We start from the raw sequence: 21233 nt of genomic DNA, 5'->3' as shown, positions 1-21233 counted from the left end.
GCAAAAGTAAAATGAACTTACGGGCGAGAAATTTGTTTTATTTTTCAACGTAATCTCCAGCTGCATTAATGAACTTGTCCCAGCGTTTCATGAGGGCTTGGATGCCAGCAGCGTAGAAATCCTTACCGGCGCGTAGCAGCCATGATCGGACCGCATTCTTGACCTCGTCGTCGCAGCTGAAGTGGCGGCACCCAAAGAACGCCTTCAGTGGCAAGAAGAGGTGGAAATCGCTGGGGGCGAGGTCTGGACTGTAAGGGGGATGTGGCAGCAACTCCCAGACAAGTTTCTGTAAGGTGCGCATCGTGAGATGGGCGCGGTATGCGGGCGTGCATTGTCCTGTAGGAGGAGGACTCCTTTGGTGATGAGGCCCGGCCGCTTTTGCTTCAGCGCCTTATGCACATCCCTGAGAACCTGGCAGTAATATGCACTATTGATGGTGGTACCACTGGGCAGAAAATCAACATGAACAACGCCAGCCTAGTCCCAGAAAACCGTGGCCGTGACCTTACCCGCAGAAAGGGTGCTTCGGAACCTCTTGGGAGCTGGCGAGCCCGGATGCTTCCACTGTTTTGATGCGCGTTTAGACTCAGGAGTGAAATAGCGCACCCACGTTTCATCGCACGTGATGATCCGATCAAGGAACGGCTGTCCTTCGGTGTCTAAACGGTACCTTAGCTCTTGGGAGATTTCCAGTCTTCTCTGCCGGTTAAACACTGAGAGCTGCCTCGGGACCCAACGGGCACTAACTTTCCGAAACAGTCATGAATGATAGTGTTCAACGTTCCCACAGAAAGGTACGTCTTTCGAGCCTGTTCGAGACATGTTATCCTTTCGGTACAAGATCAGGCGCTCCACAAGTTGTATTTTCTCAGGAACTCTGTCACTGGGCTCTGAGCCGCCCCGGCCGGGATCGTCCTGCACTGACGTACGGCCGTCTCGGAACCGTTTGCACCACTCAAACGCTTTGCTGCGGCTAAGTGTATCGTGGCCATACTGAGCCTGAAGTCTTCTGTGAATTTCAGATGACTTTACGCCTTCATTCACGAGAAATTTCATGACAATTCGCTGTTCGATGTGCGCGCTCACCTCGTTGTCGGCCATCTTGTCCAGCACGTGCCATCTGTTTTGCACAAACATTGGACCACCACGTGATGAACGCGGAGGCCTGTCGCGTGTGAAAATGACGAAAAAGAAGTAGCGCGAGCCATTTGTACCTCACTCTCCACCAATTAGCTGCGTCCTTTTCCTCGCTGCGCTGTGCTCTTTAGTAAACCTAAATACGCCTCCGGGCCTCGAGAACATATAGAGCAGAGGCGGGCTGGGACCGGGCCATAGCAGCCGGGCCTGGGCCGGGCACGGGCCTGAAAATTAGGCCCGTGCAGTGCTCTAATCTGAGGGATGTCCATCGGACGTACGAATTCGTTAGGACATTATTCGTACATCAAGAGGATATTCGGTGTTGTTGGGGTACCTTTGACGCACAGTTTCGCCCCAAAACACTATTTTTGTGTTAAGTTTATCTATTACATACCCCGGACTTTATCCCGGATAACCCCGCACTTTTACCGCGTTAAAAGTACATTTGTACGATAATCCGTCCTCTATACTACTCATCAGTGCTATGCCTGCCATCAGCTTGAGATCGCGTCACGCCAAAACTAACACATCAGCAGTAGCAACGAAACTTTTCGAGCCATTACCATTGACGAAGACGTACATTACTGACCGTCACGCGTCCTGGAGAGTTACACACATCCGCCGCCCATATCAGACTGGTTGGATACACAAAGTCTGTCCCGCCATGATATGCTCTATCTTTCTTACAGTGAGTGCATTGTCTACTTCTCCTTGCAATCGCTTCGCGCAGTCTTTTACAAAAGGAAAACACGGGCTCAGATTGCTGTTCAGCCCCCCTTTCTTTTCTTCACTAGCCTCAGTCCATCTTCTGTCATTCGCCGTTCACTTTCTCTTCTCTAATCCTTTTTTTTTCTTTCTTTCTTTCTATGCTGTTCTGTATCGCACTTATGCTTTTTTATCGTCGAATCGCTGATATTTTATTATTACCGGTCCTTCTTTCTGTCTTTCTTACGCTTCATATCGGTGTATGACAGGCGACTCGCTCTCCCCCCCCCCCCCCTTTTGGCAATGTGTATCGGCCGGATTGTTTTGCTCGTTGTGGAAGTGCACGGCTGCCCCGTATCTTTTGACAGCCCTTGAGCCGTGCAGACCGCTACTCATCTCTCGTTAACGTTAGGTTTTAAGCGTTTGTGCAGCCTCAGCGGAACGAGATGTTCGAGCTGAAAGCAATGCGCGGATGGCACAAGAGCACTGTTTCTCAACCGCGGTTCCGCGGGCCTTGACCTGGGGTTCCGCGAACAGGATACTGTCCAGCATCCGCGAGTGCAGCTTGACCGCCCACGAAGTATCTCCTCGTTAGCGGACAGTGCTTGACGTTTGACCGTTGGCATTGGGATTGACATCGATATCGAAGGGCCAGGTTGCCGCGGCTGACGGGTCATTGCACTCAGTAGAGCCAGCAGTTGTCGTCTTCGTCAGTTGGCTCCACCCGCCAACTCAACCCGAGAATGTCTGCGCACAACGCTTTTGCTTTTCTCTCGTGTTTCGAAAGTATTACAGGCACCTGGAAAGGATGGACCCTCATATTCCCGGTAGCGAAATCCCCGGTCTGAAAATTCCCGTTCTCGAAACAAGGAAAATCAAGGAGAATGCTCGATTGCTTCGTAAGATGGTGAATGGGGTAGGGTCCTGCATTCAACGCAGGGAAACATACCACATCATCATCATCATCATCATCCATTCATCTATGTTGTTGTTGTTGTTTGTAAGATGGTATATGCCGTGTTTAAAGACAATGTATATATTTTTAATTTCACCACCCAAAATTCACGGGTTTTCGATGTCTGTTCAAATCGTTTTAGCGTACGAAAGCCAAATTTTAGCGGCCGTTTAGGTTTAGCCGGGCAGATGTGACGGAACACCACGTTGGTTGGTTTATTATTAGGTTAGTCCAAATTTGGTGTATGCATTTTTCAGTCCAGGTTAGTCTGAGTTCGCTGTTTGCAGTTTCCCGCGTGCGACTGTGCATTTTATAGTGAAATAACGTTTATTTCCAGTAGTCTATTTTGCAGCGGGGATTTAGATCCTTTATTTAGAGGTACACCCCCTGGAAGGTCGGAAGAACTTCGGAGCTACTCTCCTGCGTACATGGCCTTGGGATTTACAAGCACCCACAGTGGCAACCCACAATACACTGTCTGCACTTACATTTGGGGCTCTAAAGTGCGTATATTTTTCATCGCTGAATGAAGAGATCCCGTTACCTTGATATCAATGCAAAAGGAACGTGGGGTTCATCCGCGATCTCGTTCGTGATATAAATTCTAAATTATCCAACACAGTCCTTTCTGGTAAACACTCCAGGGTTGCGGAATGGGGACACCCATTCCATTCCAATTCCATTCCTTTCGATTCCTCGGAATGGAAAGGTGTGGTCAATTTGCACCCCTGGAATGGCTCGGCAACCCCCCATTCCATTCCTTGAATTCCACACACATACACACACACACACACAAAGAAAAAAAAGAAGGAAAAGCAAGGAATACATAAGCAAAACTTATGCATGGCACCTTTGAGGCTTATGCCTTAAAACGTAAATGTATATATATAATGCCAGAGTAATGCCATTACTTCCCACCTCTGCCCCCCCCCCCTCCCAAACCATTCCATTCCAATTCTATTCCTGCGAAAAAGGGCCTAACTGCATTCCCGCTCCATTCCTAGGACATTATCCGACATTCCATCCCAATTCCATTCCAGGCTCTGATAAATCTGGAATGATTCCGGAATCATTCCAACTCCAGAGTGGCAACTCCGCAACCGACTGGAACATATACGAACAGGTTAACCTGTACTTTGCTACGAAACCGCTGTCCACCAACAACATTCACGCCGAGAACCCCCCTCGCTGACATGGCACTTCTATATAGGCGTGCGCACTCCGTGGGCGCTATATACACCACACATCTGAATACTCAACTCAGTTGTAGCGACGCACTGCTGCGCAGATACGCGCAGAGAAAAAGTGTCAGAGCGGCGATTTTTGGTGGCATGAAGCGAATAAATTATCCAGTGGGCCGAGGGAGCCGGGTGTTAGTCGCGGGCGGGTGCATAACGGGTGGCGAGACTCGGCATATTTTTGCGTCGTCGGCAGGGTGCTCCTTGTAGAGGAGGAGGAGGAGGAGAAGGACTATAGATGCTGTCGGCGAAATGCATGACCACATATTTCGTTTAATGAACCGCGAGCCGAAGGAGGTCTGACTCGTAGGATTTTCCTTTTTCTGTATCGCCGTTGTATGTTCCCCTTTAATATGATTGGGATAGTCCTGGTTTTATCCGTGTTTTAAGATACCACGCTACGCATTGCTATAGCCGGACAGTGCATCGTGATTAATATCTAAAATGTCCTCAAGACGTATCTTTAAACGGGTCGTGACACTATGATAGACGTGATTTTATATCATGCGCGCGCGACTGCAAGGTCAAAGAAAAATAAAAAAGTATATTGGGAGTAATTTCGGTTCAATATCAATTTCAATTTATTTGCATTACAATAATTTAATACAGGAGGCGTCCAGAAAGCAACAAAAATACCCCTCTAATCCCCTAGATCACGATTACTCCCCATTGTAGTCCCCTGACCCCGAAATGTACTCCCCAAGTACTGCAAATAGGCCCCCTAAACTTTCCATGAACTTCCATGCACTACCTAATGGTTCTAGCAATGCCTCTAGCCCTAAAAAATGACTAAAATATGACTGAAAATGACTTCTTGGAGTGTAGTACCTGTCGAGATACAAACACGCGAACACAAGTAACGCGTTAAGCTTTGACGTCAGAGGAGAGAAAGAGCTACGGCCATTCCCATTGGTACGCGTAAGCCCGTGACCACTCTCGCGCTGCCTCACTGGCGGACACGCGCGCAGTGATGTCAGAGTTTTCTACGCGTCTGGCTGTGCTGTCTGTCTTTTTTTTTGTTCTTTTTTTTCAGTCGCTGTCACACAGATGTCAGCACAGTCCCCTTAGAAGTCGGCCCAAGACGCACATTCTCCCCCAGAGCGTTAGTCGTGACGTTGCCCACCTCTGTGCGTCAACTGCGATCTCTTTCACAAGCACCACCACCTTCTACGCGTCTACGCGCGAAACAACAACGACAATTATATTTTTACGATGAAGTGGGGAAGTTTTCCACTCTAGGAATGGAACGCTACCCGCTAATATGAGCGATGACGATGATGAGAGCGAATAATCCACATGGGTACTGGATAACAGGGGAAGGAAACCTTTCTTCGCGCGTCGCGTGACGTCAGCAACACGTGAATGGTCATAGACCCCTCAGTTACCACGGGCGGGATTTGCTGTGACGTATATCAGCCATGAAGACACAAAGTAATGGGGAAGTTTCCATTGTTTGTTTGTTTTCTGTTAGTGCTCACAATTCACTCTAAATGTACGACAACATTCGCTCATTTTTACGCATAGCCTACAGAAAAGAAAGCCTGCATCATCAGGTTGCTCATTTCACCGTTTTATGATACAACTCGTTTCTCGCCGGCAGCAGCGTATCAAACAGGATATAATTCCGATTTACTCGACTGCAGCAGACAGAAATCAAGAACATCCGTGTTGAAAGGCTCGGTAGCGAAAGTCGACGGTTTCTTTGCAAACCTTTTCTGTAAACAAACGTCTGACTACCTAGCTTGTAAAGGTTTACGGCAAGTTGCTGCAACGCAGACAGGAGGCGTTACTTTGTGACATGATTAGCGGCAGTTGTGGCAATCACGGCTGTTTACGGATAGTCTGATGCAAATTGTCTTTCTTATGCTTATCATGAGACGAACATATACGATTCTACAGTAGGTGATAAAGTGTTAGTACGCATAGTATTAAGAATGTAGCTAAGCCACGGATGTGGCTAGACACCCTGTTTCATTGATTAAGCAGTTCAACATGAGCCAGCACGCACAATGTATTTGCTGTGCGGTGTATTTGCTGTGTATTGTTACTGAGCAGTGAAATTCACACACACACACACACACACAAAAAAAAAAGAAAGATGGCCGGGGAAAGCAGCCATTGGCCTGGCCCGATCTTGGTGCGTCAAGTCAGCAGACCTGTGTGACATCAAGCCTACCTGCGTAAACTCTCATGAGGGAGGTCGAAAGCACCCTGTAGACGAAAACGATACGATAAAAGGAGGCTCTCCCATCGAGGATCAGCCTGCGCACTGCCTGCGCACTGCCCAGCTCACGGAGGCCTGCGTGAGCTCTGGGAGCTGCTTCGAGCTTTTCTCTTGTTCGCTCTTTCATTGACGTCATAGCAGCATCCACAGCAGATCTTCCTGTGTGACGCTATGTCACGTGGGGCGCAGGCCTTCTGCTATCTAGGAGGTGTTGCATGGCGTCAGCCCCCTCAAAGGAAAAAAAAAGATTATTGGCTTATCGTGTTTTCGGTATACAGTTATCATAAACGTCTTTCCTGCAATGTGGTGAAGTTCTGTGTGAGAGTGTGGCTGAGACAATGAAACAAAGAAGGACAAACGCCACACTTAACCATCGCGACATCCAGTTGCATACATCGAACGAAAGAATTGCAGCTGCTGAAGGGACACCAGCAGGTGGGATATGTACCCGCGCCCTCCGATTTCCTGTCAGATATGTTGCTAGTTATATCATGCCAGCTACCCCCCGTCAACGTGTACCAAGGCACGCTGTGAAACACTAGGTCACGCACTCACCTTAAATAGATTCTCTCTTACGTTGTTGCGAATCGCACTTACATTCACACAGACGAGAACACTCGTGGCGGGCGGCATCCTTCTCAAGGGACGAGGTATAGTATAGATATGGGACAATGCCACATAGAAGGACAAACGCCATGAAGACATCATTGACCACGCAGTACTTGATTCGGCTTCCTTGAACAGATAGGGAACGCTGAATACACATGTGGTATAAATAATGCACGGCTCAGTTGAATTGAAGTGACACCACAACAGCGTTGTTGTCAGAAGAGATTAGAGAGGGATGGGTAATGCAAGTCACTAACTGATGGCATGGTTCGTAGAGACCCATGAAGCTCTGTATGGTTTGCAGGCACGGTTTTAAGTTGCGCGTTTTTCTCCTACGTCACATACCGGTTAAATTTCAGAGCCCAACACTTTCATGCAGAAAGAGGGTGTAAAGTGAATGGGAGAGAGGGAAAGAAGTGCGTGCCAGTAAATTGAATTGTCATTGACACTCTGCACATCGTGCGCACAGCGCAGCATCTCTGTTAAGTTCGCGGACACAAGCGAAGTCACTGGAACCAACTTTGCCTTTTATTTCGTGGAACTCATATTGACGAGTATGTCATAGATGATATCAATGGTAATGATGATAATTTGCAATGACATAGATGCATTCCATGCAACGTATTTGGGACATAAACACAGCATCGTTGCCGGCGACGCTCTCCTCATGGAAATGAAAACTGCAACTATTTACGCACGTGAACCGATTGAAAAATTCCCGTCTCACGCTGTTGGGAAAGTTTTGTCATGAACAGGTGACCGACCAACCCTTCAGCCACTCAGACTAGAGCATCAGACTGTCGGTGACCTTGGTAAGCACAGCTGCTAATTTGTACGCACTCTGCATATAGCTCTTTACGAATATGAGATGGTATGCCTACTTCGTTTTCTATTTGTCATTTTCTTCTTTTTCGTCGAAGTGACATCGCGATCAAGTCTTTGATCATTTGTCTTTGAGCCTGCCGGCAGCTTTGCGGCCTTTCTAATAAATTGCTCTCACCAGCAGTTTTTTTTTTTTTTGCTTAGTTTTATCTGTGTCGAATTTAAAATGTGATCAAATATACTGATTGTGCTAATTAATAGCCCGTTCGTAATTGCTGCGTTGTTGCATTGCACGTAGGCACAGTAAGCGGGGAAGTCTTCGATTATGAACCCACAGCGTCAGTGCTATTTCTTATGCGTTACGCAAATGTGTCATCTGCTATGAATCTTTTCCCTCTTTTGTATAAAAAGTGGAGGTAATGCTCCTCTGATGATGAGCGCTTGTCAGTCTGCGGCTCTGACAACACAATGGAGAATACCAGGATTGCTGGAACCACTTACAGAAGCACATTGCTGCACTTCTAGTACAGGCTGGTGTTCTTAAGAAAGCGAACCAAAATATGAAGGACTGGCTCTTGATGTTGGATTGTCCAGCAGCCCAGAATATCACACATATATTGAAGGACTGATTGTGCAGCCTTGGAAGGCATGACTGGAAATGTGAACCGCTTGTCTCATATATTTTGGTCGCACCAGCCACTCTGTGTCCTCCACAGAGCCGCACAATTAAGATACAATTTCGCGGTGGGGTCTTCCCTGTCTTGTCAGGAACCCTGCCACTCAAGGGATGTTCAGTCTGAGCTGGCAGAGAAAAGATGCGACGGGTAGGGCGTTCGAACGTTCCGCACAGGCATACAACAAGACAGGGTGATAGTATGTCAGTGCTTGAACTGTGAAGACCGAGTATACACGTAGTAGAAGTAGTAGGTCTGTACTAGGTGCCTACAATACAGACTACTGGACACAGAGGAACGCTCCAGTTTTCGCTTTGGTACAGCGGACTTCAGAATTCCATGAGAGACATGTAATATTCTTTGAAATTTCGTGAACTCCATGAAGTTTGCTCTCGACGAACGGTGACGGTAGGTGATACCTTACCCCCATTGCTCGTGATAACTTTATGAAGATATAGTGATAAGCTTCACAGTGAGAACCAAAGTCTTATAGCGTCCAGAAAGGTGAGCAGCATGGTTTTAAGGCGACACGTGTTACCTCAATGACTGGCAGTTCAGAGCGTCCGCTTCAGAATGGAAATTCGGGCTAGTTGGTTGCACATACCGGCCTCGGTGGCTTAGTCGGTAGCGTGTTCGCCTTCTGATACCGATCTCGCGGGTTCGAACCCGGCCGAGGACGCCAGCAACTTGGTGGCAGGGTACAAGTTGCTTAGACACGCCGTCTTCCGCGAGGGACGTTAAATACGGGGTGCCGTGTGATGAGCTTTCATCGCACGTTAAAGAACAGACCACAGACCGACCGCTGTGGCATCGCTCATGATCTGAGTTGTCTCGCGACGTAAACCCCCCAATTATTAAAAAAAATTAGTTGGTTGCACATAAACAAACAAACGGAGGTGTGCATATACAAGTGCTGTCCATCCAAGTCTTCACCTGTAGGCATTCTTCATTTGTTCAGTTCTGAGAGCCCACTTGTTGCAAGTGATAACGCAACTAAAGCAGTAAAAGCCACATTGAGCCCAATCTGTAATCGAGGTGCATAAGTGTAGGAGATCATCGTTTCGCGCATTTTCATATTTTCTACGAATGAAAGAAAGGCGATACACTGAGTGTGGCTACAGAGTTAGTGAGCAGTCAAAAACTGCTTATAATTGACACACTATGTGGCGCTAGGGGCGTCATCACTTGAGACCATGCCTGGATTGCGCCGGGCAGCACCAGAGATTCATCATTCATCACAACTTCTCCAACGGCGGCGCCTCGAAGCGTCGTCCCTTTCTGTGGATCTACTATCTCTGCTAGTTTTTTTTTAAATTCTGTGTTAGCGCCGCGAAGCAACTGTTGGTATGAGCGGCGTACAGACGTAGACACATTGAGAACGGACAGCAGGAAGGAGCGGGGGACAGGGAGTTAGTATCCGTCCTGAGCCGACTTCAGGGGGAACTGCGCCGACATACGTCTGGAAAGTCTTCGGAAAACCCAGGGAAAACCTCAGACGGCACAGCCGGTGACAGGATTCGACCCCGTGTCACCTCCCAGTCTCGGCGTGGAAAGCGACCATACTAAACACTATATGCAATGGGAGCTGGTCTCGCTCCACGTGCACGTAATTGACAATGACTTCTTCTCTGCAGTCCCCACACCAGATGAACGTGCACGGTCTTCGGAGAGTCAGACATGTATAGACGGCAATAACATTTCTAATTCTAAAAACGTTTCCCATTTTGTTGCTGATGCCATGGCGCACTTCCGTGAGATGACCCTCGTGGCCACGCTTCACGTAGACCCAGACAGATCGTGAACTGATATTTTTCATTTTCGCGTTCATACAACAGACAGCAAAACGCTAAAACACGCATTAAATAGGCCTGACTGTTCCATATGCGAAGGCAAATTTTCGTCACGCTCAGTACCCGTATCAACAAAGTGCAACCGTCCACATTAACTTCACAAACAGTAAACGGCAGGAAAACGGCGAGCATGGCAAGCGTTTAACTCGGCAGCACGTGTAATGGCGCTGTTACAACTCCTCCTTTCGGCGGCGGCAGCTTCAAAGTCGTCCTCCTTTTGTTCTTAATTCCTGCCATGGCCGCCGCCGCCGAGGATGCTCGCATAAAACGATTCCAGAGCCACGCGGATGATTTAAAAAGAGAACAACAGCACGCCCATTATCAACGCTGCCTCCTCGCGTTATTATTATTGTTATTATGATGAGCTCCGTCTGGAGAGCGTCCGGTAAAGGAGAGAGGTTATGAAGCGAGAGGTCCGCGCCGTGGGTGGTGGACTGTGCGATCATTATGGGCTAGTCTGGCGATTAGATCGTGTTACTGGCGGTGGTCTCGCTTGCTTTCTTGTTGTCTCGGTATTGTGAGCGAAGCCTTCTTGTTGTTTGTGGTTCAGGAGGTTCTGTGCTCCATGCGTGATTGCCCCGTCTGCGCTTCTTGCGTTGAAGGCCGCTCTAGTTGACACAAGAAGTGCCAGCGTCCAAGGGAATATTGCGTACGGAATTACTTCGATTTCGGGATGGTTGCTGGTCATGCTTCGCGCTGTCCACAAGACCTTGAGCGCGCTGCTCCGAACGCTAAGACCTAGCTGCTGGCAGGCACCGGGCAAAAATAAAAATCAATCGGATCAGGAGTAGGTCGACACACGTGTGAGTGGTGAATGACTTTTTCTCTCTTTCGTTCCGACACGCCTCTCGAATTTGGTCTTTTTTCTTGTTCCCAAAAGGCTTTCGAAATGAATTTTGGAGCGATAGCTTAATGACTGTAAAAAAATAATAATATAATAATAATTATTATTTTAAACACAAGTGACTTCTAACTCTGTTGCCCGCAGATGTGCCGCAACCTAGTTATTGCAAAAACTTCGTTTAGAGTGCACACTGCACAGCTCCCATAAGCGAAGAGAATGGTACTTACATTAAAGGAATATTAAACTAAAGTGATATAAACGCGAGACGCAAGATGACGTTGCGGACACCCATAGCATTTTTATGCTGCTCAAGGTGATTGCGAGTAACCCTTTCGTTGATGCAACGAAATGGATTGTAATAACAAAACTCCTCAACATCGTAACATCGAAAGGCTTCGCGGTTCAGGGTTCGGGATTTGCCATGCCGGAGCGCTACGACGTAACCGTATACCGTCCACGGTGTACTAAAACCCCAACAGCGCCAGTCTCGCGTGTCGTGGTATCGTTTCGAACTATCGTACCGTGTACCGCACCGGGACGTCGCAAACTGGCTTACTAAAACTCACTACGTGACGTCCTATCTTACTGTCCGCGTTCCAACAACTAACTATGTATACCCTCTCAAGAAAACAAATTGCGCGTCATCTCTATTCTCTCGTCCCCTCTTAGGAGGAGGAAGAGCATGATTCGCACGAAAAGGGAAAGGACAACCTTATAGGCTCTGAACTCTTTCCCAAGTAGACCTGGCAAATATTCGAAAAGTGTACTTCATGTCGAGGTGATTCACTAAATGGAGTACCCTGTTAAGTCACTCCCATGTCGATGGACAAGGATGGAGCTTCACCCGTATCCGATGCTTCGCGGCCCTCCTTCCTTGTCTCGGGTACTGATAACCCGATATGCGAGGCAATCGCGGCACAAAAGGGTATACGAACCCCGCCAACCGCAACATCAGGGAAATGTCTTTTCTTGCTGAGCTCTCGGCTACTGGAACCCTCCCAAAGCGGAGTTGTTTGGACAAATCCTAAAACGCGGAACCCTAATTATCCCTCTACAACTTCTGTGTGCTGCCCCGTTTTATATTTACGAAGTACACAAAGGCCCAGCGTAGGTACTCTATTATGCATCGCACAAGCGGGGGAAACAAGCTTTTCACTGCTGCTGTGAACCAACACCTGCTTGTGACCTGCGGCGTAGAAGGACAGGATACGCGTGAAAGAAGCCTTCTCTCTCTGTTGCGCTCCGCGATTGGGGAGCACCCCCGCCGATCGGGACAGTGGACGGTGGCAGAATATCTCATTAAAGAAACATTCTTTCCAATCCCCAAAATAATATCGTTACCTAACGGCTTTCCAAGCGACATCGCGACTATCCGTTTCTTCGTCAGACTCCTTTGGACATGTCGGTGCTGCCGTATACGAGGAACAACTCCTATGGCAGCGCTTCTTACTTTACACATATTGATGTTTATCCTTGTATTTAGTCATGGCCTTCGAGAAGAACATTGTGGCCACACGGCGACTAGATGGATGTGGGAGGAAACTAGGAAAGGACTATCACAGAATAATCACTCAATGAAAGAATCTTGTCTCGCACGCAATTTCGTAAACCCTTGCCATATATACGACACCTTTCATGTGCCGTGTTCCATGTGCCGATATACGACATCTTCCATGCTGTTCGCAACCATCATGCTGAATATCTTGGAGCGATTTGCGACGGCTAAGCCTCTCTTGTAGTGGAATGTTCTGTATTTCGCTCCCTATAGCCGAATAAAAGCAGCACCGCCCGTTCACAGTCACGTCAGGTAATCAGGAAAGACACACCTTCACGTGTTAGAAATGAAGTTCGCGGTGAGGCTATATATGAGAGGAAAACGATTGTAGCATAAAGAATTTCGTAACAGAAAGACAGGAACACTGAGTCTTCTGTTTATTAGCGTATACAAGCTTTCATGCAGTGGACTACATGACTACCTGATGAAAGGCAGTTCACTGCGCGAAAGCTTGTACGCTAGTAAACACAAGTTTCAGGGTAATCTTTTTATTACTTCTGTTGACTGTACATGACTGAAACTTTCCACGTACACCAATTGCTACTGCATTTCTTCTAAATAACCACATTCCACGTTACTTTGACTTGGCAAATTCCACAGTTGAATTCAATAAATCAAATATCTTTTAATTAAATTTGGTAAAATCACTCGGAGAACGTGGCAAAAGTTCCCTTTAGACGAATATCCTTGGCCCCATAACTTTCAAACAAGACTCTTCAACAGACTTTTGTGACAAGTTAGATGAAACACACTGCATATACTTTTGGGGCCGTGCTAGATGTACTGCACGCGGACACAAAAATTTACATAAAACATAAAACAACAAGAGCACAGACATGCACACGTGCACGAACGTGTGCGAACGTGTAGCCCCAAGTGGAGCAAATGAATCTACACCGATATCTGATAGCCACTAAAACAAAGGTCAAGAAATAAACACTCCCAACACACTGAACACATTTCATGAGACGCGGGTCATATCAAATTTCTACTTCCGGGTTTTTCCATCGTATAGGCTGTCCTGTTACATAGATTTTAGCCCGTATTATCCGCCGACCCACATTTCCATAAATGCTGTCCACTTTCCCTTCGAACCAACCCGCATATTTTGGGAATCTTCACACGCTCGCTCACTGCACTGACCACCTCACCGTGCGGCTACTGGCATGACTGGAGACCCAACGACGTGCGGAGCATTGGGGTTAAGTGGATACGAAAAAAGATCCCTACCTATATATACGCTTATACATTAGTCCAGTGAATGCAATAGAAATACAACAGCAGTGATATTCTTTGCACCAGCGGAGATGGCCTCTCTCTCCCTCTCGCTCTCTCATCGGTAGCCCTCGGGGAGAATATATAAGATGGGCAGCGTGTGTGGAATGGGTTATGAGAACGGAGACGATAGGTCATCCATCAAAACTTCGCACGGCAGCGGTGGCTTCGACACGCCAGTGTTGTTGCGTTGCCTGCCACCGGCGAGAAATTGGTTCGACAGGCCCGTTTTTGCTTCGAAGATGGACGGGGTTCATCGTATACAGAAATGCAACGTTGTAGTACATACTTCGCTATATGGTAGCAAGATGGGGGATCCATGTCGTTTGACACGAGCTGCGGAACAAGTATATCTCCTATCATCATGATGTGAAGTGTTGCGCTGTCATGCTTTCAAATTGGTCGAGTTACTGCGATGCAGAGAGAATGTGTATCCCAGATAGTGTATAGCGAGGTACAGCTATACTCTACGACAATTTGCCTCTGCGCAGGGGATAGTGCTAGGGTTGATGGTGGTGGTGGTGATGGCAAACCGGGTTGCCGTTGTTGGCCTCACTCACGTGGGCAGCATCATCACTGTAGCCAGGATGATATGATATGATAACAGATGCTGGAATGATGACGGCAGAAAGTTAAGATGATGGGCGGCCACTGCCAGGATTGGCGAGAAATCCGAGCAAAGAAGCTTAGTCCCATGGTCTTTGTGCGGTTCCAGACTCCTGGAGAAAGCAGACGAGGCAGCGAGCTTTGTGCGAGTTTCAACGCACTCAGGCAAAAAAGCCTGACAACACTCGTCCGACCCTGAACCTGCATGTCCGCTATCCTTACAGGATCATTCATTCATCATCAAAACCAGATGTCTTGAGGGAGCAAGAACGTAACGTGAAATTACGAAGCACACAGAGACATCAGACCGTTCCACATGCACGTCACTCACGTACCGTCTGTTAATGAAACACAAAAAATCACGAAGCGAAAAGCAAAGCACCTCAAGCTACTCACAGGTATCACCTGCTGACGTCCCGTCCAACACCTGCCACACCAGACAAAGAGGAGGGAACTTAAGAGCACCTGGACAACAAACGCGCACCTGCTATTTCACTTCCGGCGTCTGCTCCCAAACCTCCGCCATGACAACTTTAGGTATTTGTTTGCTCTCGATCGGTTCTGCTTACACTGACTTCTAAGCTTCTCGGCGGCCTTCCAGAAGCACTCAAGATGGAAGTCTTACTCGGGATATACACGGCGCGCTTCTTTGACGGACAGGCAAATTGTAGTTCTCGGAGTGTGCAAATTGGTACCGGTTTCTTCAACGTGGTAGTTTAAGCTCAATTAATAGCAACTATGTATCCTTGCGATGTTGAGCTGTAAGCATTGTGTGTGGTTCTGTGCTTTGTGTTTTCATGGGTCGTCATCCCGTACACTACAGTGTACGGGATGTACACCGTGTTCCTATCTATACTGTGACCTCCAGACACTGCCATCTTGCTTTTGGTCTACAGTTAGTACGGAACAGGGGTAGTGTGATGTTGTGATGTTGAAGGAGTGGAAAATCAATTCGTAGCGATACGTCCTTTAGGTCCACGTGCTTCCACATGCTTCATTCGGTTTATTTCGAAGAAAATAACAGGTCCGACAGTTTCCGAATATCAAAGAAATATTCAGAAATTTCGAAATATTCAACCCATCAATGGAGAATAGCAGGTCCTAGTCATTTTTTTTCTGTCACATCACATCAGATCACATAGTCATAATCAGAAGAAAGAGCACGTTTTGTGACCAATCGCTCTGCATAATCTCATCACAGTCGTGTGACCAGTTGTTTGGTCGTCCGTTTCCTACATGAGTGTGCGCGTTGCTACTTACTCGCACTCTTTTCTGAAGCAGTCCCTGCGAAGAATAATTTTTGCACAGTTGATCGTTAGATCTACTACATTCCTTCGCAGTCTGTCGGACAGAGGGAGTGATAATTTGAAAACACTGAAAAAGATATCAAATTTCGGTAATATACCGTTTCCGTTACCATTACCGTTACCCTTCCCTGCACAAAAGCATCGCTAACAAAAACGTATTCATTTTCTCTCTTTCTCTGTAATAACTTTTCTTACAGACGCATACGCACGATATTTAATCAACCGTACCAAAAAACGCTTCGAAACTCACAACGCCATTTCGTAAGTAAGAGCTTTGAAAACGAGATCTCCCTGGAAAGTATTTTATCCACCACGCTGTCTAGCAAACAACGGCAACCGGTCTCCTGCGAGACCCTTTGCATTCTCTGGATATAAGCGGACGTTCAAAATTACGTTTCTTTTACTCCGTGGAACTGGTTTCCTATCTTCTCGCTGATGCACTCTTGTACTGAAATTGATCCGAGTTTAACGACTGAAAAAAAGAAAAAGGAATGCAATGTGAGCAGCATGTATGCGTGAAGGGTCAGTATGGTGTTGGATGCCCCCTCTCTAGTGACCGTTGATACCACACTACATAATGTTGGCAGGAATATCGAGCACAACTTAAAAGGTATCGACACGCAGTCAGGCGTTTCTCGGCTGCCTTACTCCCATCGACTAAGAGTATCTGGATTACCTTTGCAGCCACCCCGATCTTTTCTAACAAAAGGCGGCGATATTTTGACGCCTTTGTTGTATCAAGTGCTGATACTCAGTTCCACCTGCTTCTCGCCTTAGTGGATTTGTTTGTTTGTTTTCACTCCTTGGCTTCTGCACGAATTCCATTTTCGTTTTCGTCTTTCTTGTGCAACTTTGATTGCCGCAGTCTCAATATGAAATGAAATGAAATGTGATATATTGGTATTGTATACTTGAAGCGTCAGGATACAAACTTCGAACTGCGGCAAGAATTGTGTAACGGCGTCTTTGTGCCCCCCCCCCCTCCTCCCCCCGGATTGACGACCATACCGCTTCTGCTAGGCGTGCTGGGACTGTTTGGTATTGTATGCAGCTGTTGATGTGGTTCTCATGAAGCATTGTTGCTTGGCTCTCATTACTTAAAGGGTTTCTCTGGAATTAGACGTGGAGCATGATGCAGGCCTCTGCAGCACCGTTACCGTGCATTCACACGAGCGATATTCCCAAGAATACTCCAGCGGAAGGCTCGCAAAACGTCATAGCTTTCTGCTGCCACGAGACGCAACGCCACGACTTCTCGCGCTTTTCTAACCACGGAGAATGTCCTGCGGCTCAGCTGCAAGATATTTGGTAGCAGACGACAGGGTCCATGGTGTCGTCTGCTGTGTGATGGCACGTACGCACGGTGCACGCATGATATCGTGCGAGCGAGTATGAGTCACATCACGAGTTGCATCATAGGTCCGTTTTCTGATTGTCGTAGCCCAAGCAGCACAATGTACTGAAAGTCGAGTGCAATAGGGGTGGACGGTATGTGTCTTATCGATGTTCCTTAGTTTCACGAGTCTGTTCAAGGCCTTCCACCTACCCGTCCATCCCTATTGCACCCGACTTTCAGTACATTTTGCTGCTTGGGAGTGCAAGAGAAGCACGCAGTGGTATGAGTGAAACCTGCGTCGCGTTTCATTGGTCGTTCTATTCGTTTCTGCACCGACCTCACACCGGCACACTAGGAGGCACCCGGGTTCGAATCCCGGTGCCGGCTGTGCTGTCTGGGGTTTTTCCTGGGTTTTCAGGCGCTTTCAGACATATGTCGGCACAGTTCCCTTAGAAGTCGGCCCAGGACGCACATTCTCCCAGTGCGGCAGTCGTAACGTTGCCCACCTCTGGGAGGCCGACAACGGCGAGCCCTTTCACCAGGACCAACACCAACACCACCACCGGCACACTACACTTGCGCTGCACCAGCTTCCGTGGCCAATAGTGGCTACGATGATGGCATTCCACGCCGAGACTGGGAGGCGTATCCCGGCGCCGGCTGTGACGTTTGGGTCTTTTTCCAGGGTTTTCCTCAGTCGCTTGAAGACAAATGTCGACACAGTTCCCTGTGAAGTCGGCCCAGGACGCACATTTTCCGCTGCGATAGTCGTGACGTTGCCCGCCTGAGCGTGGCCGACTACGGAAATCAGTTCCATCACCACTTGCGCTGCACGCTAACGAACAGCGGAATTCGCCATAAGATACGGTTCAATCCACCGCGGCGTCGCTCAGGGTCGTAGTTTACTTCTCAAGCAGCACAATGTACCGAAAGTCAAGTGCAATAGGGGTGGACGGTATCTGTCTTATCAGTGTTCCTTAGTCTCACCAGTTTGTTCAAGGCCTTCCACCTACCCGTCCACACCTATTGCACTCGACTTTCAGTACATTGTGCTGCTTGTGTTGAGACTGTGGTCGAGCTTCGTGACGAAGCTGATTTTCCTACCAGGAAGTCTGTCTCGTACTGATAACTGATAATGCCACTGCCTCCGCTGGGGTGACCTGTCTTCTCTTTGTATTTGCGCGTCACGGTTCGAAGAACTACGCAGATGATACTGGAATGGGCCGCTGAGACCTTATTTCACCGTTGAGGTCTCCCGTCGCGGCTGAAAGTACCAAGTCCCATCGAAGATGCCAAGAAGGAAAAAGTTCGGTGGAGCTCGCTGTCATCTTGAAGAAGCTCTCTTGAAGAACATCTGCAACTCCGCAGGTCTTTTCCTGTCTCAGAGAGGCCGAATACGGAGTTCACGGTTTATGGTCGAACTCGATGGGAGTCGCACATGCGAATACGTGCCTAAAGTGTTTTTCTTTTTCTTTTTTTTTCTTTTTTAGCATGGAACTTGTTGCGCAACTGTATAAAGTGCGTCAACGACAGACCGGCTCATTTGCAGAGGATGTGCATCGCCTGCGTCTCGTCAGCATCTTAGACGGTGGACTCGGACGGTACACTCTTAATTTTTTTACACCCTTTAGGGTGTAATAAGGGTGTAATCCCAAAGTGCGATAACTCACTCCCTTTAGGGTGTAATATCACACCCTTTTCCACCGGCTACAACCTCAAAAAAAGGGTGTAATTTACTACTTCAAAAACACCCTTTAGGGTGTAATCCAAAAGTGCTATAACTCACTCCCTTTAGGGTGTAATTTAACACCCCTGGTAATATTACACCCTTCAAAAAGGTGTTGTTTATCTGTCAAGTAATACATGTGCTACTTGAGAGATAGATGCTATAGTTCTCACAAATGCCAGCAGCCAGAAACTGTGAATCTATCCACATGTACGCAGTCCAATAAATGAGGAGTGGAAGTACTCATACATAATTCAGGGGAGTGCCTCTCTGCTAATTACTCAGGACACAAGAAATTTCCACGAGCACCAAATGCACAGCCACTGCAGCATTTGGGAAATGCACCTGAAAAGAAAAGTCCAGACGTAGGTTAAGTATACTGGTTCTTTATTTCATAGTGCTTGAGGTCCAATTGCTACTGCAGTTACAATCATTTGTATTGCTAATGAGGCCAAACCAGACAAACACCACATATCAATACTGGAACCGTAATTACCACCGAAGCTATATATGGCATGAAACTCTTGCTTGCCAGGATACAAAGCACCTGCTTTGTGCATTGCATAACAAAGCTCGGTCTCCCTTTGTTCTGGGGTCTTAAACGAAACATTCAACAAGAATGATGTAAAGTCCTGCTGGGCAACACTGCTTTAAAACTCCTGACGCCAGTATAGCAAAGTGTGCCAAAGCTTAAGGTGCCCTCAAGGAGCAGTTAAAGAGCGAGCAAGGAGCAGCGGCTTTTTCGCTTCACTGGTTTTCTTGAATGCTCTGAAAAAAAGTCATATTGAGCTGGACATGTACTGCTGGCGACATACTGTCTGTCATTTGGGTTTCATGGTTTCGCTGCATTCTGCGGCATGCTGCAGGTAGTGAGTAATAAACAGGCACAGCAGATTTTTCCCGACCTGCCTGCTGCTTACTACTTGCAACGACTCTTCACAGAGGCTGCAGAATGCTGTGAAAGCCCGAAACTCAAACTTCAGACAAGTACGTCTCAAATAGGTACAATGTACATTCTAAACCCATTGACGGATAGGTGCCGCCTGATCAACTGGCACATTTCTCAAAAAGTGCACCAGATGACTTCAAGAGAAAGCCTGCGAAAGCTGTAGGTGCCCTGTGCCCCCTGAAACAACTGGTACGACATCGCTGCTGACGCCAGGAGCCACAGTGTACCGGACGTAATAAAGGAATACTTGTACCAACTAATACGCGAGACACATTATGCCTCTCGAGTTCTCTAAAGAAAATGATCTCCAGGCTTCGCAAAAAAAAGAAAAAGAAAAAAGAAGAAGAAAATAGGGGAAAAAATGCACCAATGACATTGAACTTGAAACACCAAATTTTATCGGCGTGCACATACCTTTAAATTTCATCCAGTACATCATCGTTGGCCGAATGGAAAGCATACACGGGTTACTAATCCCAACACACACATATGGAGCACACGTTGCATGGACACAACCCCTCCGATGCACCAGGCTGGCAGTGCAAAGCTCAACCAAGATCATCCTTAGTGACGAACACGACAGTTCCTCAAACGAAATGGCCGACGAATAATTGTCCGAGCATGTGGCACCAGACCCCTCTTCGATGTGAGAAGCAGTTGCAGTTTTGCACGCATATGCGTGACCGTTGAGACAGGACACTACCTGTAAAGAAACCGAAGTGAACATCACGCTGGTATTGTTCAAACGTTAATGCTAGAATATTACAGCTTTTTGTAACTCACGTCCTTGCAGTCGATACAGTCCCACGTTGACCTATAACGAAAGAATACAATTAGCCTCGCTTGTAATATAAATCGTCGCTTCACCGATGTAGCCGATCCACTCCTGCCGCCATTTGCAATGTGTCCATCGTCTGCAACAGAACGATTGTTAAACACAAGTAAAACGCAGGCGTCGTACGTTGCATCACAGCCAAGTTGACTTACCTTAAGCAAACATTAAACTTGTAATTAAAAAGCAAGGTTATCGTCCTTTCAAAGGCGAGGTTGCAGCGCAGATAACACTCACGAACGCAGCGACGAATGCACTGCGGTAGAATACGCGGTGCCACGTCACCCCTCACGGGCGGAGCGCGGAACAACATAGTACGCTCCAGCGAAGGCACACATATTCAGCCGGCACACGGATTATTCGACAAGCACACGAATATACGGCTCAGGAGGCACACATATTATTCAGCGGGGCACACATATTTGGCGATAGGGATCGTTGAGCTTGCTATTTGATAGCTGTTACGGCTGCTTCCAGACGGTTACGGCTGTGTACCGGCTGTACTTTCTGAGGGAACTTATTTAACCGGCACATGTTCGCCACAGGATTTACAGTGTAGACTCAAAATTTCTACTGAGGTGCCCTAGTG

General features: G+C 47.5%; 1 protein-coding gene and 1 long non-coding RNA gene across 3 annotated transcripts in view; one reads left to right on the top strand and one right to left on the bottom strand.

Annotated features, from left to right (window-relative positions):
* Nucleotides 1-16105: 16105 nt before the first annotated feature.
* Nucleotides 16106-20922, bottom strand: LOC135396173 (uncharacterized). The gene is made up of 6 exons (XM_064627199.1): nucleotides 20800-20922; nucleotides 20680-20726; nucleotides 20596-20626; nucleotides 20227-20515; nucleotides 19113-19208; nucleotides 16106-16273 (listed from the first exon to the last, which is right to left on the bottom strand). The coding sequence occupies exons 2-5, from the start codon at nucleotides 20721-20723 to the stop codon at nucleotides 19141-19143; spliced, it is 432 nt and encodes a 143-aa protein (XP_064483269.1). The 5' UTR covers nucleotides 20724-20726; nucleotides 20800-20922; the 3' UTR covers nucleotides 16106-16273; nucleotides 19113-19140.
* The window catches only part of LOC135396174 (uncharacterized), a 127215-nt gene continuing 124643 nt past the window's right edge, over nucleotides 18662-21233 (top strand). For both annotated transcript variants that reach the window (XR_010423343.1, XR_010423342.1), the window contains exon 1: nucleotides 18662-18738. This is a non-coding gene — a long non-coding RNA (uncharacterized LOC135396174). The remainder of the gene's footprint in view (nucleotides 18739-21233) is intronic.

This window comes from Ornithodoros turicata, chromosome 5 (genome assembly GCF_037126465.1).
Source record: "Ornithodoros turicata isolate Travis chromosome 5, ASM3712646v1, whole genome shotgun sequence".
In the NCBI taxonomy this organism is placed as follows: domain Eukaryota; kingdom Metazoa; phylum Arthropoda; class Arachnida; order Ixodida; family Argasidae; genus Ornithodoros; species Ornithodoros turicata.
The sequence above is the reverse complement of the archived record's forward strand: the minus strand, read 5'-3'. Positions and strand labels throughout refer to the sequence as shown.